General features: G+C 45.4%; 1 protein-coding gene across 1 annotated transcript; it reads right to left on the bottom strand.

Annotated features, from left to right (window-relative positions):
- Positions 1 to 9,919: 9,919 nt before the first annotated feature.
- Positions 9,920 to 14,595, bottom strand: LOC120415116 (uncharacterized protein K02A2.6-like). Its single transcript, XM_039576533.2, has one exon. The coding sequence runs from the start codon at positions 14,442 to 14,444 to the stop codon at positions 10,050 to 10,052; it is 4,395 nt and encodes a 1,464-aa protein (XP_039432467.1). The 5' UTR covers positions 14,445 to 14,595; the 3' UTR covers positions 9,920 to 10,049.
- Between the last annotated feature and the right edge of the window lie 53 nt (positions 14,596 to 14,648).

The following is a 14,648-nucleotide window of genomic DNA, read 5'->3' as shown; positions in this document are numbered from 1 at the left end:
GTGTTCTCCGAGCAAGATTGTGGCAAAAAAGTGAACACCTCACACTATAACTGAAAATCGCACTTTGCTGAGTTCGTTTTCGCCGAGGTTTTCGCACTTTTTCATTGGATTTTTTCAGTAGTTGAACTGAAAAAATCTTATGGGGAGGTGCGAAAACGAACTCAGCAAAGTGCTATTTTCAGTTACAGATGCACTATTTGAAAACCCTAATAATCGCGGAATAGAACTTTTGTTTAATCAATGTTTTATTTATATTTGCACGCCTAAAACACTAACTAAATAGTTGGATAACCTAAATTAATAAAATACTAATGAGATTTGCTTCGACGTTGTGCTGGCCTTCCATTGGTCCCTCGGTGGTTATTCTTCTGCGTTCTTCGATCATCCAAGGGTGTTTGTAGACTTGTCAAAACATCAGTCTCTTTCCCAAACACGCGAGTCACGATTGTGCTACTGAAAATAAAATTACAAAAATCTTAAAAATTCTAAAATAAAAAATTTTAAAACGCCAAAAATTTTAAACTCTAAAATTTCTAAATTAAAAAATTCTTTAGTTCCTAAATTAAAAATTCCCCATATTCAGAAATTCCAAAATTCTTAACATGATAAATTCTAAAATTCTTAAGGATGAAGATGGTGACATTCACTCTTGCAAGTTTTTTGCAAGTTTTGCCCATGGGCAATGACTGTCAATGATGGTTCTGAATTCAGGGTCCAAGAATAGTAAATTGAAATGTTTTATTTTGTGTTCTGGAAACCACTTTGAGTCAGGGATATTCAAATACACAGAACTACATTAAATCCTTGACCTGGTGCCCTGTTTATAAGGCTTTCTAGTCAGAAATTTACCAACACATTCAAAGTATGTTTACATGACAGCTGGACGTTTGTTTGCATCAGGTTTCCTATCTCTTTCTAACAAAAGTTTTTTGTCAGGCGACTTCTAGCCGGTCTTTTTGATTGACTGCCCGATATGTCAGCCAACATGCTTCGCAGGGTTGTGACAGCTACAGCTCGATCATTGTTTGCATCAGGACACTATGACGAGGAGTTCGTCATTTTTGTGTTAAATTATACTTTTTTCACTGGGCCTGGAAAGCCTTATACTAACAGGCTATCGCAACCAATAAAACAACAAATCACGGATTCGGCCCGTGAAGCCATAAGGCTTTCTAGTTACAAATTTACCAACACATTCAAAGCATGTTTACATGACAGCTGGGCGTTTGTTTGCATCAAGTTTCCTATCTCTTTCTAGCTAATGTTTTGACAAAGAACTTTGTCTTAGGGCTCTATACAAGGGTAGCAATCCAGATTTTTCGCGAAGCGAAATGTAACGCGTAGAAGCAAATTTTCGAAAAAAGTGCAAGATTTCAAACGATTGTATCTTTTTTCCCTCTCGACCAATTTGAACGTTTTACCCACCAAACGAAAGGGGAAGACTTACTTAATGATCTTAAAACATGTTTATTACAGTACTTATTTATTTAAGTACTTAAAAGTTAACATAAAACTACTAAAGAATAGCGAACGCTGATTGGTCAAGCGCAACCTTTCCCGAACACATTAATCAGATTCAAGTATCTAGCACTTAGCAAATTTTGCCTTGCCTCCTCCTTCCGTGGAACTGTCACGCGAGAATGTAGCACCATGGTTGCAACATGCCGTGCGATACTATTTAAGTTAGCACTTAGCCTCAGACAAATTCAGTGCCTACCGAGGTTTCATCCGAAGCGGACCTCGCGTTGGTTGTTTAAATGCTCACACATACATAATTTTCGGATCGTCGACGAGCCAACAAAACTCGGCTCGGTCGGTCCTGAAAAGTCATTCTATTGCTGGACGTCGACGAGAACACATCAGAAGCAGATGGCCTGGTGGCCCGGTAGCAGACGGCCTGGAGGTCTGGGAGCAGATGGCTTGGAGGCAAGGACCAGCTAAGACATGGTAGTCGCGGGAGTCGATCATTGGAACTGGCCACCACCTGGACTGGAGTGGCCGGAGGCCCCAGGGATGTTCCGATGGGGGGACATTTTCCAGACCGTAAGAGTTGGGGCAATATGGGTATCAAACTTTATGGTTTTTGCTACTGGACATGAAATTTGACATTTCGGCAGTAGTGGCCACAATCCGGAGTGGCCGGAAGCCCCGCGGATGTTCCGATGGGGGGACATTTGTCGGACCGTAAGAGTTGGGGCAATATGGGTATCAAACTTTATGGTTTTTGATACTGGACATGAAATTTGCCATTTCGGCAGTAGTGGCCATAAACCGGAGTGGCCGGAGGCCCCGGGGATGTTCCGATGGGGGGACATTTGCCGAACCATCAGAGTAGGGGCAATATGGGTATCAAACATTATGGTATTTGATACTGGATATGAAATTTGACATTTCGGCAGTAGTGGCCACAATCCGGAGTGGCCGGAGGCCCCTCGGATGTTCCGATGGGGGACATTTTCCGGACCGTAAGAGTTGGGGCAATATGGGTGTCAAACTTTATGGTTTTTGATACTGGATATGAAATTTGACATTTCGGCAGTAGTGGTCACAATCTGGAGTGGCCGGAGGCCCCGGGGATGTTCCGATGGGGGGACATTTGCCGAACCATAAGAGTAGGAGCAATATGGGTGTCAAACTTTATGGTTTTTGATACTGGATATGAAATTTGACATTTCGGCAGTAGTGGCCACAATCCGGAGTGGCCGGAGGCCCCGCGGATGTTCCGATGGGGGGACATTTGCCGGACTATAAGAGTTGGGGTAATATGGGTATCAAACCTTATGGTTTTTGATACTGGACATGAAATTTGACATTTCGGCAGTAGTGGCCACAATCCGGAGTGGCCGGAGGCCCCGAGGATGTTCTGATGGGAGGACATATGCCGAACCATAAGAGTAGGGGCAATATGGGTATCAAACTTTATGGTTTTTGATACTGAATATGTAATTTGCCATTTCGGCAGTAGTGGCCATAAACCGGAGTGGCCGGAGGCCCCGGGGATGTTCCGATGGGGGGACATTTGCCGAACCATCAGAGTAGGGGCAATATGGGTATCAAACATTATGGTTTTTGATACTGGATATGAAATTTGACATTTCGGCAGTAGTGCCCACAATCCGGAGTGGCCGGAGGCCCCGCGGATGTTCCGATTGGGGGACATTTTCCAGACCGTAAGAGTTGGGGCAATATGGGTATCAAACTATATGGTTTTTGATACTGAATGTGAAATTTGACATTTCGGCAGTAGTGGTCACAATCCGGAGTGGCCGGAGGCCCCGGGGATGTTCCGATGGGGGGACATTTGGCGGACTATAAGAGTTGGGGTAATATGGGTATCAAACATTATGGTTTTTGATACTGGACATGAAATTTGACATTTCGGCAGTAGTGGCCACAATCCGGAGTGCCGGAGGCCCCGCGGATGTTCCGATGGGGGGGACATTTTCCGTACCGTAAGAGTTGGGGCAATATGGGTATCAAACTTTATGGTTTTTGATACTGGACATGAAATTTGACATTTCGGCAGTAGTGGCCACAATCCGGAGTGGCCGGAGGCCCCGGGGATGTTCCGATGGGGGGACATTTGCCGGACCGTAAGAGTTGGGACAATATGGGTATCAAACTTTATGGTTTTTGATATTGGACATGAAATTTGACATTTCGGCAGTAGTGGCCACAATCCGGAGTGGCCGGAGGCCCCGAGGATGTTCTGATGGGAGGACATATGCCGAACCATAAGAGTAGGGGCAATATGGGTATCAAACTTTATGGTTTTTGATACTGGATATGAAATTTGACATTTCGGCAGTAGTGGCCACAATCCGGAGTGGCCGGAGGCCCCGCGGATGTTCCGATTGGGGGACATTTTCCAGACCGTAAGAGTTGGGGCAATATGGGTATCAAACTATATGGTTTTTGATACTGGACATGAAATTTGACATTTCGGCAGTAGTGGCCACAATCCGGAGTGGCCGGAGGCCCCGGGGATGTTCCGATGGGGGGACATTTGGCGGACTATAAGAGTTGGGGTAATATGGGTATCAAACATTATGGTTTTTGATACTGGACATGAAATTTGACATTTCGGCAGTAGTGGCCACAATCCGGAGTGCCGGAGGCCCCGGGGATGTTCCGATGGGGGGGACATTTTCCGTACCGTAAGAGTTGGGACAATATGGGTATCAAACTTTATGGTTTTTGATATTGGACATGAAATTTGACATTTCGGCAGTAGTGGCCACAATCCGGAGTGGCCGGAGGCCCCGCGGATGTTCCGATGGGAGGACATATGCCGAACCATAAGAGTAGGGGCAATATGGGTATCAAACTTTATGGTTTTTGATACTGGATATGAAATTTGACATTTCGGCAGTAGTGGCCACAATCCGGAGTGGCCGGAGGCCCCGAGGATGTTCCGATGGGGGGACATTTGCCGAACCATAAGAGTAGAGGCAATATGGGTATCAAACTTTATGGTTTTTGATACTGGACATGAAATTTGACATTTCGGCAGTAGTGGCCACAATCCGGAGTGCCGGAGGCCCCGGGGATGTTCCGATGGGGGGACATTTTCCGGACCGTAAGAGTTGGGACAATATGGGTATCAAACTTTATGGTTTTTGATATTGGACATGAAATTTGACATTTCGGCAGTAGTGGCCACAATCCGGAGTGGCCGGAGGCCCCGCGGATGTTCCGATGGGAGGACATATGCCGAACCATAAGAGTAGGGGCAATATGGGTATCAAACTTTATGGTTTTTGATACTGGATATGAAATTTGACATTTCGGCAGTAGTGGCCACAATCCGGAGTGGCCGGAGGCCCCGAGGATGTTCCGATGGGGGGACATTTGCCGAACCATAAAAGTAGAGGCAATATGGGTATCAAACTTTATGGTTTTTGATACTGGATATGAAATTTGACATTTCGGCAGTAGTGGCCACAATCAGGAGTGGCCGGAGGCCCGGGGATGTTCCGAGGGGCGGGGGGACATTTGCCGAACCATAAAAGTAGGGGCAATATGGGTATCAAACTTTATGATTTTTGATACTGGATATGAAATTTGACATTTCAGCAGCAGTGGCCACAAACCGAAGTGGCCGGAGGCCCCGGGGATGTTCCGATGGGAGGACATTTGCCGAACCATAAGAGTTGAGGCAATATGGGTATCAAACTTTATGATTTTTGATACTAGATATGAAATTTGACATTTCAGCAGAAGTGGCCACAATCCGAAGTGGCCGGAGGCCACGGTGATGTTCCGATGGGGGGACATTTGCCGAACCATAAGAGTAGGGGCAAAATGGGTATCAATTTTTATGGTAATTATGAATCTAGTGAATCTTGGGAAATTTGGACCAGACAATGTAATCGAAAATTTCAACAACCATCTTGCAAAGTTCTTTGTCATACTGGTCATGTGTAACATAACCACCTGCACCTTTTTTGTCAGGAGACTTCTAGCTTGTTTTTTTTTTGACTGACTGTCCGATATGTCAGCCAACATACTTCGCAGGGCTGTGACAGCTCGAGCTCGATAATTGTTTGCATCAGGACACTGTGACGAGGAGTTCGTCATTTTTGAGTTAAATTATATTTTTTCACTGGGCTTATTTCATCCGGCCCGCGACGGCTTTTAAAAATGTTAATGAAATATTCGATGAATAAATTGAGTGTCTAAATTCAAAACAACTAATTTAAGGTTATATTTTCACATATTTTAGCAAAAATGTGATTGGGTCCTAAAATGAAGCATAGATTGCTGATATTATTGTTTACAGCGATAAAGCTTATTTTTCTGAGTACATTGACCCTTTGTACGACCACAAAGAGTTTAAAATGGATTTTTAAATCAATTTTGAAAAATTAACCTCGCGGTCCTTCTTGACAGAAAAGCTCCTACTTGACAGCTCGTCCTAAGGGGACCATAGTTGATCCATCAAAAAAAAAAAAAAATGCTGCTTTGTAAAAAAAATGCATTAATATGAAAAAAAAGTGATCAGAAATGGTTTTTAATCACATAGGGCTTTAGTGCCCAATTGGGTCCTAAAATGAAGCTTAGATTGCTGATATTATTGTTCACAGCGATAAAGCTTATTTTTCTGAGTACAATGACCCTTTGTACGAGCATAAAGAGCTTTAAATGGATTTTTAAATCAATTTTGAAAAATTAACCTCGCGGTCCTTCTTGACAGAAAAGCTACTACCTGACAGCTCGTTCCAAGGGGACCATAGTTGATCCATCGGAAAAATGTTGTCATGTCAAAAAAAAATTTTGCATTAAAATGAAAAAAAGTGATCAGTAATGGTTTTTAATCGTGTTTTTTACCGTTGTACATAAAAATTGGCATAGGGCTTTAGTACCCAATTAGCGAATTTGGATTCGCTCATTCGAATGCAGTTCCATTCGAAATAACGAACCCGCTCTGTAATTTTATTTGTCTCTGTGGTATACCCTCGAGAAACGCTCATCAATCATCATCATTTTTTCAATGATATAAACACCAATGACGACGAACTGATGATTTAGTTTTGTTTTGAACAGTGACTGAAGTTGCATGTGCTGATGTGAAATAAACAAAACATTGTAAAAGGTCCTAAGTCAAAAATGTAAACAAACGGGATTTTCACTGCAAACGATGCATTTAGCCGAAAACTATCACTACATTTCGAGAAAAGTATAAAAAGTTGATTTTTATGTGAAAAAAATCCAGTTTTGCAAAAGGCCAAAGTTTATCACATTTTGTTTGTTTTCAATTTCCTCATAGACCCTTGGCATCAAACGGCCAATATGGAAACTGATTTGTTTTGTTTTGAAATCGTGTTAGGTCCAGGGACCAACACAGTGTCATTTCAAAACAAAAATAGAAACAAAGTATGGCCCTTTGTTTCAAATTAGTGGAATAGAACGACGAACGGTCCGAGCAGCCCGCTTGAAAGTCCAGCCGGTCCTGCGCGACTGGCAGGGCGTGTCTCGGCTTTGTCCACCGGCGGAAGTAGCAGGGGATGTAAAAATGTTGACGGTAGAAGTAGGCGTCCGGGTGGTGATCACAGCATCAATTCTCGGTACGGACAGTGCCGAAAATTACACCCCAATAAATCTCGGATCCAAAAACCCAGCAGAACCACAATTCAGACGGTCTCTGCTTTATCAACTACTTCATGGAAAAAACCGGCAACCGCACTTCGTCGACGGGCGTCACCAGCAACCCCAATTCGGCAACAACGACGTGTAACAAGTTAACCTATACCCAGCCAACAAATAAATACGCCGGGGATCAGTCCAGTTGACAACTTCCGGAACAACCCGGCAATTGTGTAAACCACCGATGACCGCCACGACGGTAAATACATCACGAGCAGATCCGACGACACGAACGCCAACACTTCGTTCATTTCGTCGCTGGCGCATCGATCCGGAGCGGCTGATAAGTCAGTGTTTGAATGGAGAATATGCTGGCCTCGGACGCGATCCAAAACACAATGCGTGGAGACCACCAACCGGTGCCAAGACTTACCCCGACAACCCATGTTACGTCGCCGTCCGCGACGTCTCCAATCAATAAATCAACAGTTGAGTTACTCTTCCACAAACATCAATTTGCTCAAAATAAATATTCTCTAGTATTTCAATTTCAACATCCAAAGTTAATCCTAAGGCTTTAGACGATCTTTCATACCTAAAATAACACAAAAACCACGTATAAAAACTTTAAAAAACAATTTAAAACACCGAAAAAATGTATTCGATGCAAAAGGCCAAACAGAATTCGCGATCAAAAGCTCAAAAATTCCGACAGATGGCGCAAAGCATCGAAGAATGACGATTCAGATTTTCGCTGTTCGGTTACATAGGAATGCAAACTTAAAATTGAATTTACAGCTCATAGAACAACTTTTGAGAAAAAAATCAAGTAGTACGATTGTTAACTCTTTGCCCTCTATAAATTAACGCAATAAAAAAAAAATTTGAAAAAAACTAATTTTGAAAAAATAATATTGTTTAAAATGATAGAGCATCAAAAGTTAACAAAGTATCAGCTCGAATTTTTGCTCAAAAGTTGTTTTGAACGCTGGAATTTAACAAAACAGAATTCGCATACATAACCTCAAAGGGCGGAAATTTCAATCGACATTCTTCGCTCTGTTCTACTACTCAACACTAGGTGTCGCATGTCGTTTGGCTCTTGAACGGCAATAAAGAAATTTGTTTTGGTTAGGGCTGTTTTGGCCACGGTACAAACAAACAAAGCATCAACATAAACAAGCTGTCATCGTGTTAGGCCAGGGGCCAAAATGGAAAGTGAAACTTTCCCAGTTTTCAAAGGAACTCAAGTGCAAAGGGCCAAAGCATATCTCGTGGAATCAAAACTTTCTGACGGGGCCTATGAAACTTTTTCATCAATATTCTCGATTATAATATATTTATTGGAAATTTTGACCACAAGGCAATACAATAGCAACAGTTTTCCATCCTTTAAGGGAATAAACTTTGAAATTACCCTAGTTTTATTGAATTGGGATTTGAAAAACTTTTCGCAAATTTCAACTTGATTTTTCTCAATGTTTTGAAAATGGACTTGGAACCTTTTACAATGTTTTGCTTGAATTAACATTAATTCAGTAACAACATTTCAAAAGGGCGAAACCTACGATCCTGCCGTTTCGGGAAAATCAACATTCAAAATTTTGCAATTCCGATCAATTCCTATTTCCACAAAAAAGCATGAAAACCATCATTTTTTTCAAAATTTAATAGAAAATAGCAATAATTTCATCATAGAGAGCAATTTGAAATTAATTAAGGTGTTTTTGCTTTTAAAAATTGAGAAAAACAAATTACGCCTTTTTGAAGAGCGTGCCTCCATTTTCGCCCCACCGTATTCGCCACCCACTCAACCAAAACAATGGTTTAGCCCGTCAGGTTACGCCACAAAGCAAATGTAAACAACAGATTCGCCCTTTTGGTTTTTGTTCACTTTTCGGGTTTTTAAAGAAAAAAGTGGTGGAACAACTATTTTAACATTGTGAAACGTTACAGTCAGTGATAATACAGTGATATTTGCAACCTCAGTGATAAAAAAATTGGTCTAGAAAGCCTTCATAAGGAGTCCGGTTCAGGCCAAGACTCGTTGAGCACCGTAAGTAGCAAGTTGGTTTGACGATGTGGTCTATATTGAAGTGACGTTCCTTGGGGTGTCCCCGCCGGAAGTGAGAGACATGGCACCTGACGACTAGGCCACCCCGCGACACCATCCTGCCTTCTCAAGCTTTGCTTAGCTTCAATGGTTACGGAGGCGATGATTTTGTACGGCATTCCTCCTAAACCTCCCTACACTAACTTTTTGTCCTGCAACTGCTCGACCCAGAATCCCCGGATGTCCCAAGAACCGGTAAATTATGGACCTTCATATCTAGATTGTGAATCCAGACCAGATCCGATACTACAATAATTGAAATTAAAAAGTTCGACGGTAACATTTCAAAAGGCATCATGTACATTTTAACACTTTCTGGGTTATTGTATATTCTGAAAGTACTTCTAATAAGCTACCTCTCCACCAAAAATGAGCAAAAGTTACTTCAGTAAAGTCTGTTTAATCATGATTTTAAATAAAGTAACATACACAAAATCTCTGCCATCAGCAGTTCCTGTTTATATAGCCCTGTCAACCTGTCAAACAAAAGACTACATGAACCTCGTGACGAAAAAAAAGCAACATGAAAAAAGCGCCATGTACATTCGGCAAAGAAAAACGAATCATAACAAAGCGCCCCCCTCAGTGACAGCAGGGTGATATCGACGTTGGAGATTTCAAAAGAAGTTATGTTTGTTTTTCTCAAATAAAATTACGGAAATAATGTTTTATTGAATATGGATGATCAAGTATCAACAAAAGCAACGTTTTTCATCGTTTGTTATTGTTAGGTTTGGAATAAGTACAACTGTTCAGGTTGGTGGTCCAAACTAGAATGATTTATTAATCGCCGACAGCCGCCTTTTATACCCAAATTTTAGCAATTCATGGCATACTCAGCATCTCCCCCCTAGAAGAGATCGTAGTGCTGGAAGTGCGATGGAAGGCGTCGTTTTCTGCCGGATGGTCCTCGTCCTGGGCTTACAGGTTCAATTCCTCTCTTCCGCACGATCGGCCTTGGAGCAGGCACATCTACGTTTGGTCTTGGAACGCAAACGTATCGCGGTCTGGATGGCCCTGGAACAGCTTTCACAGGTACCGGGTTTGGTGGACGTGACGGTCCTGGAACGGCCATCACCTCCTCAGGAACCGAAAGTAGATCCTCAGCGACTGTTGTCTGCTCGAGCGGCATCTCTTCAAGCTCCCCTCCAACAGGATCAGCATCTGCTTCAACTTCAGTTCGGTTCACGCCAAACTCCTCCAACAGCACGTTTAGTGGTAGGTTGGTCTCGGCTTGAACTACTGGTTCGTCAGCTGTTGTTCGCGATCGTAGTTGGTTTGCATGCGACCGAATCAATCCTCGACGTCGTGGATCGTCCAGTAGCACGTTGTACACCACCTGTCCTTTGCGCTCGATCACCACACCTTTGGCCCAATACTTGTCATTGCGAATGTGGATTTCAGCGTAAACTTCCTCTCCTGCCGCAAACGTGCGTTTCTTGGCTCCATGTTTGCGATTGAACTGTTCGTTCTGGCGTTGGTTGATGAGCGGCATGTCAGGTGTTGGTTTCGTCATCAGGTCGAAGACGGTGCGCACTTTCCTCCCCAACAAAGCTTCAGCAGGTGACTTGTTGTCGGGTAAAACCGCATTCGGCGTGTAGCGATAGGTTTGCAGGAAAGTCTGTAGAGCAGCATCAATGTCCTCACCGCAAATCTTCAAAAGAGCTCGCTTTAGTGTGTCGACAAACCTCTCTGCTTGTCCGTTAGACTGCGGGTGGAATGGTGGTGTCTTAATGTGCTCGATACCAAGCTCGCGGCAGAACTTGGCGAAAAGCTCGGAGTCGAACTGCGTTCCGTTGTCCGTGACCACGGAGACTGGACATCCGAATCTTGCGAAACACTCTCGTAGCTTGCTGACAGTGGTTGAAGCCGTCGAGTTGTTGACTGCGAAGATCTCTGGCCATTTCGAGTGTGCGTCGACGATCACCAGAAAGAACTTTCCTTGGATGGGTCCAGCATAGTCCAGGTGCAAGCGCGTCCATGGTTGAACTGGAATCGGCCACGAGGAAAGAGTTGTCTTGACTGGAGCTTTTGCCGCAGCAGCACAGCGCGAACATTTCCGCACGAAGTCTTCAATCTCAGCGTCGATGTTTGGCCAGTAGACGTAGCTTCTCGCGATCGACTTCATCCGCTGCATTCCCGGGTGACCAGCGTGCAATTGCTTCAGGACAGGAGCCCGTAACTTCTCAGGAATGGCGATTCGGTCCAAGAACATCACGCAGCCGTCCACTTCGTATAGCGATTCCCGTCGTTTGTAGAACTGCAGGAACTCTCCAGATGATGCTTTGGTTGACCATCCGTCACGAAGTTGCTTGAGTACGGCCTGGAGTGTCTTGTCGCGCTTCGTCTCTTGCAGGATCAGCTGATGAGTAACTGGTAGAGCAGCCACGGATTCCGCCTGGATGCTTCGGACGTCTTTCTCGAGCTGCAGACTGGCGATGACGTAGTCCTCGTCCGGCTTGGTGTGCTCGCCGATCAAACGTGACAGAACATCAGCGTACCCAAAGCTGTCCGTTGCCTTGAACTCGATCTGGAAGTCGTACAGCAGCAGTGTGAGCGCCCATCGCTGGAGTCGATTCGCCGTGTGAACTGGAATGCCCTTTTTCGTTCCAAAAATTCCCAGCAGCGGCTTGTGATCCGTTTGTAGCGTGAACCTTCTGCCGAAAATCATCCGATGAAACTTGGTGCAGGCGAAGACCAGGGCAAGGCCCTCTTTCTCGCCTTGGGCATAGTTCTTCTCAGCATCCGTGAGTGTCCGGGAAGCATGGCACACTGCTTTGATCGTACCGTCAGAAAAACGGTGTAGAAGAACCGCACCAATTCCTTTCTGCGAGGCGTCAGCGGCAACTATCATCTCCTGGTTTGGGTCGTAGTGGGTCAACAGCAACTCTGATTGTAGAATCCGCTTGAACTCCTCGAACGACCGCTGACAGGCAGGACTCCAGTTCCACTTGGCATCCTTCTTGAGCAGAGCGTCCAACGGATGGCGAAGCTCGTGCATGGACTTGACGAACTTGCCGTAATAATTGATCGCACCAAGGAATGAGCGCAGTGTCGGGACGTCGTGTGGGGCAGGCATGTTGACGATCGGCTTGACTTTCTCTGGATCAGGTCGAATTCCATCGGAATCGACGATGAAGCCCAGGTACTTGATCTGCTGCATGAAGAAATTGCTCTTCTCGATCTTCAAATGGAACCCATACTCCTGGATGCGGGCGAACAGGCGATGAAGCTGCTCGATGTGCTCGTCCAGAGAGTTGCTCGCCACGATGATGTCGTCCAGATAACAGCTCGTATCGTCCAGATCCGCAATCATGCTGTCCACGATGTGTTGGAACTCGCCAGGTGCAGGCTTGACTCCCGGCGACAGGCGATTGAACTGGAACAGACCCTTGTGCGTGTTAATTGTCAGCATCTTCCGCGACTCCTCATCGACATCGACTTGCAGGTAGGCGTCCGACAGATCGATTTGGGTGAAGATCTTCTTGTCGGCCAGCTTGGCGAAGATATCTTGAGGCAAGGGTAGCGGATGGTGGTTCGGCTCCAGCGCGTCGTTGAGTCCAGTGGAATAGTCTGCACAGATCCTCACCTTGCCGTTGGGCTTGCGTACAGCCACGATCGGAGCGGCCCACTCCGAGTACGAGACTGGTGTGATGATCCCAAGACTTTGAAGACGGTCCAGTTCAGCTTCAATTTTCTCGACCGATGCGTACGGAACGGGTCGCTTCGGGCGAAAAATCGGCTTGGCACCAGGCTTGAGGGTGAACGACACTTTCTTCTTGGTGCAGAGTCCCAGACTCTCGCTGAAGATGGTGCTGTACTTCTCCTTGAAACGGTTGACCAGTTCTGCCGACTTGGGATACGTTTTCATGGAGACCTGGTTGCACACCGCGTTGAACGGTACGTCCCACAGTCCGAAAAGCTCGATCCATTCAGCTCCAAACAGGTTCAAATCGTTAGTCTGAGATACGAAGCACCTCCCTTGCTTGACAACGTCGTTGAGGGTTATGGTACAGATGATCTCCAACTCCAGTCCCATGTCATCTCCAGAAGCGTTGACCACGTTGATGGACGGCGGATCGCCGGCTGGACAACCGAGTTGCTTGTAGACGTCCGCTGAGATCACGCTGATGTCCGCGGCACTATCCAACTGCAGTCGTGCTGGCATTCCGTTCAGCTCCACCGTGACGAACTTCCTTCTGCCTGCGATGCTGACCTGGTTGACGGAGTAGATCCCCTGCGCCTTGCCTGTAGTCTGCTTCTTTTTCTTCCGTCCGGATTTTGAATTGAAGCAGGCGCAGTATCCTTCACGATGTCCGACCTTCTTGCAGGACTTGCACTCGTGTTGGATGAATGGGCAATTCTTCGAATAGTGCATTTCCCCACATCTCCAACACGGTGAGTTCGGAGTTTCGGCTGGCTGCTGAGCAGGCGGGGCGTTCTTGGTCCTAGGTGGCTGTTTGACAGCTGATACGGTGGGCTTGGTCCTCTCGAGCATGGCGGTGTCCCGCTTCAGATTTAAGAGTCGCTGACATTCCTCGGCCAACGAACGCAGGGTCATCGGCGCAGCAGGATTGGCACTCTCGATCTTGGACAGCAGTGACGTACGAACGTCCGCATCTCTTGATGAACTCAGGCCGCACACGAACAACAGGCACTTGAACTGGTCCGCGTCGATCTTGTCCAGCTGGAACTCCTCGCACTTCTCGTTCACGATGCCAGCGTATGTGAAGTAATCGTCTGACGGATTCTTCTGTAGTTGCAGGCACTGGTACCGTGAATTGAAGAGCGACGTGTGACGACCGAAGATGGACTTCAGGGTCTTGACGGTTTCTTTGAAATCGACATCTTTCGGTTTGTTTGGTAAAATGTAGCTCAGATACTTCTTGTGAGCCACGGTGTTGAGGTTGCGTAGCAAGAGTCTGACCTTTGCCGGGTCGTCCAGATTTTGAGCGTCCTCCGCGAAAAGATCTTCGTATTTGGCGAACCAGGCTTCAAACGTGACTCCTGCTTCCGGGTCGTAGCAAAATTCCCGGATCCCGCTTGACAGGGACTCGATTACGAACTCGGTCTGGTTCGGACGGGTAGGGTGGACCGGTCTCTGCTGGTTTGCTGGCAAACTACCGTCCCCACCGCCGTTGTCCGCCGGTTGAGCTTCCGTAATTCGAGCAGCCGCAAGTTCTTGAAGAAGCTTTGACTGGTTCTCCAAAATTTTCAAAAGGTTTGCTTCAAACTCCGGAGACATCTTCTTGCGTAGGCTTGTATTTTCTTCGTCGCCAATTGTTAGGTTTGGAATAAGTACAACTGTTCAGGTTGGTGGTCCAAACTAGAATGATTTATTAATCGCCGACAGCCGCCTTTTATACCCAAATTTTAGCAATTCATGGCATACTCAGCAGTTATCATTAGAACATCTTATTTTGTTTTTATATAAAAATGGTAATTGAAA

The sequence above is a fragment of the Culex pipiens genome, chromosome 2, assembly GCF_016801865.2.
Source record: "Culex pipiens pallens isolate TS chromosome 2, TS_CPP_V2, whole genome shotgun sequence".
Lineage (NCBI taxonomy): Eukaryota > Metazoa > Arthropoda > Insecta > Diptera > Culicidae > Culex > Culex pipiens.
This window is presented reverse-complemented; position numbering and strand designations above follow the sequence as displayed.